The 1,211-nt window shown below is 66.1% G+C and overlaps 1 protein-coding gene across 1 annotated transcript in view; it reads left to right on the top strand.

Moving 5' to 3' along the window:
• H696_05596 (hypothetical protein) overlaps positions 1-699 on the top strand; it is a gene marked incomplete at its 5' end in the record, with an annotated part of 5,921 nt that extends 5,222 nt beyond the window's left edge. Inside the window, one exon of the mRNA XM_009499411.1 lies at positions 24-699. Within this exon, the coding sequence (XP_009497686.1) occupies positions 24-452 (429 nt within the window). The 3' untranslated portion in view covers positions 453-699. The remainder of the gene's footprint in view (positions 1-23) is intronic.
• Between the last annotated feature and the right edge of the window lie 512 nt (positions 700-1,211).

Here is a 1,211-nt window from a genome sequence, read left to right as displayed (position 1 = left end):
CCCCCCCCCCTCCCCCGAAACAGGACGATGACTCGCGCGTGCCGCAGGAGCTGTACAACCTGATCCGCAGCCACGGCGTGGCCAACCGTTCGATTGTCGGGTCCTTCATCGACCGGAACACCGAGGCCTTCCGCAAGATCGCCCCCTCGATCCAGTCGCTGGCCACCGCCAAGGAGGCCACCGCCTTTGCGGCGGCCTTCCACAAGGGCGACAACGCGGCCGCCTGCCGCGCCGTGAGCGCCTCCAACTGGCAGGACCTGCCCACCCATCTGACCAAGAACTGGCCGGCCTACATCAAACTCTCGCACCAGTGCAAGAACAAGGTGGCCTTCTGGACCATCAACGACACGGCCACCATGGAGAAGCTCCTGAAGGACGGCGCCGACGGCATCATCACCGACAAGGTGGCTGAGGCGGCTCGTCTCTTCCGCCGTCTGGGCTACAAGAAGTAAAGCACCCCCCCTTCTCGGGGGTTTGTCTCCCCGCTCCCCTGTCTCTGTGTATTTCCGTGCACATGCCCGCGGGGGAAAGGCTGGGGCTGGCGGGGCGTGGGGGCGTCTCGTGACACCCTCCCCCCCCCTCCCCTGGCCTTTCCCTCTTGATCGCCGCATCCCTCCGCGCACTCCGCTCCTCGGCTTCTGCCGGTGGCGGGTGAATATACACACATCCCGTCCGCGTGCGCGCGCACACACCCACACACCGATGCGGAATCACCCCGGGCGATGGCTCGCCCCTTTTGCTTCCTCTCTTTTTTTTGGACATTCTTTATTGGGGGAACACAAGAACAGGAGGAGAACCGCCCCCCGCTCGGAAGGGAGGGGAGAGGGGGGGGCTGGAGGGTGGCGCAAGAGAGGACTAAGATGCCCCGAGAAGGTGCGTGTGTGTATGCACACACGCACGAAGAAGGGCAAGGAGAGGGCAGGCGGGAGGGGGGGGGGCGAAAAAAAGGGGCAAATTGTCGCGACCCCCCTCTCTCGCGGGCGGTGTTGGGCGGCGGCAGGCCCGGCCACCGGTGGCACCTAGGCAAACATTGCATTGGCAATGGGAGGGCAGTGCGGGGACGAATGCGATTCACTGGATGCCCGCGTGGACATACTGATGGGGTGCCCATGTGGACAGGCTGGCACCATCGCTGGGAGGAGTGGGCGGGAATGCCGCGGGGCGAGGCACCGGGGGGGGGGGGGGGGGGCGGCCGAGGGCAGGTTGCTGGA

The sequence above is a fragment of the Fonticula alba genome (assembly GCF_000388065.1).
Source record: "Fonticula alba strain ATCC 38817 unplaced genomic scaffold supercont2.12, whole genome shotgun sequence".
Taxonomy (NCBI): domain Eukaryota; order Rotosphaerida; family Fonticulaceae; genus Fonticula; species Fonticula alba.
The sequence above is the reverse complement of the archived record's forward strand: the minus strand, read 5'-3'. Positions and strand labels throughout refer to the sequence as shown.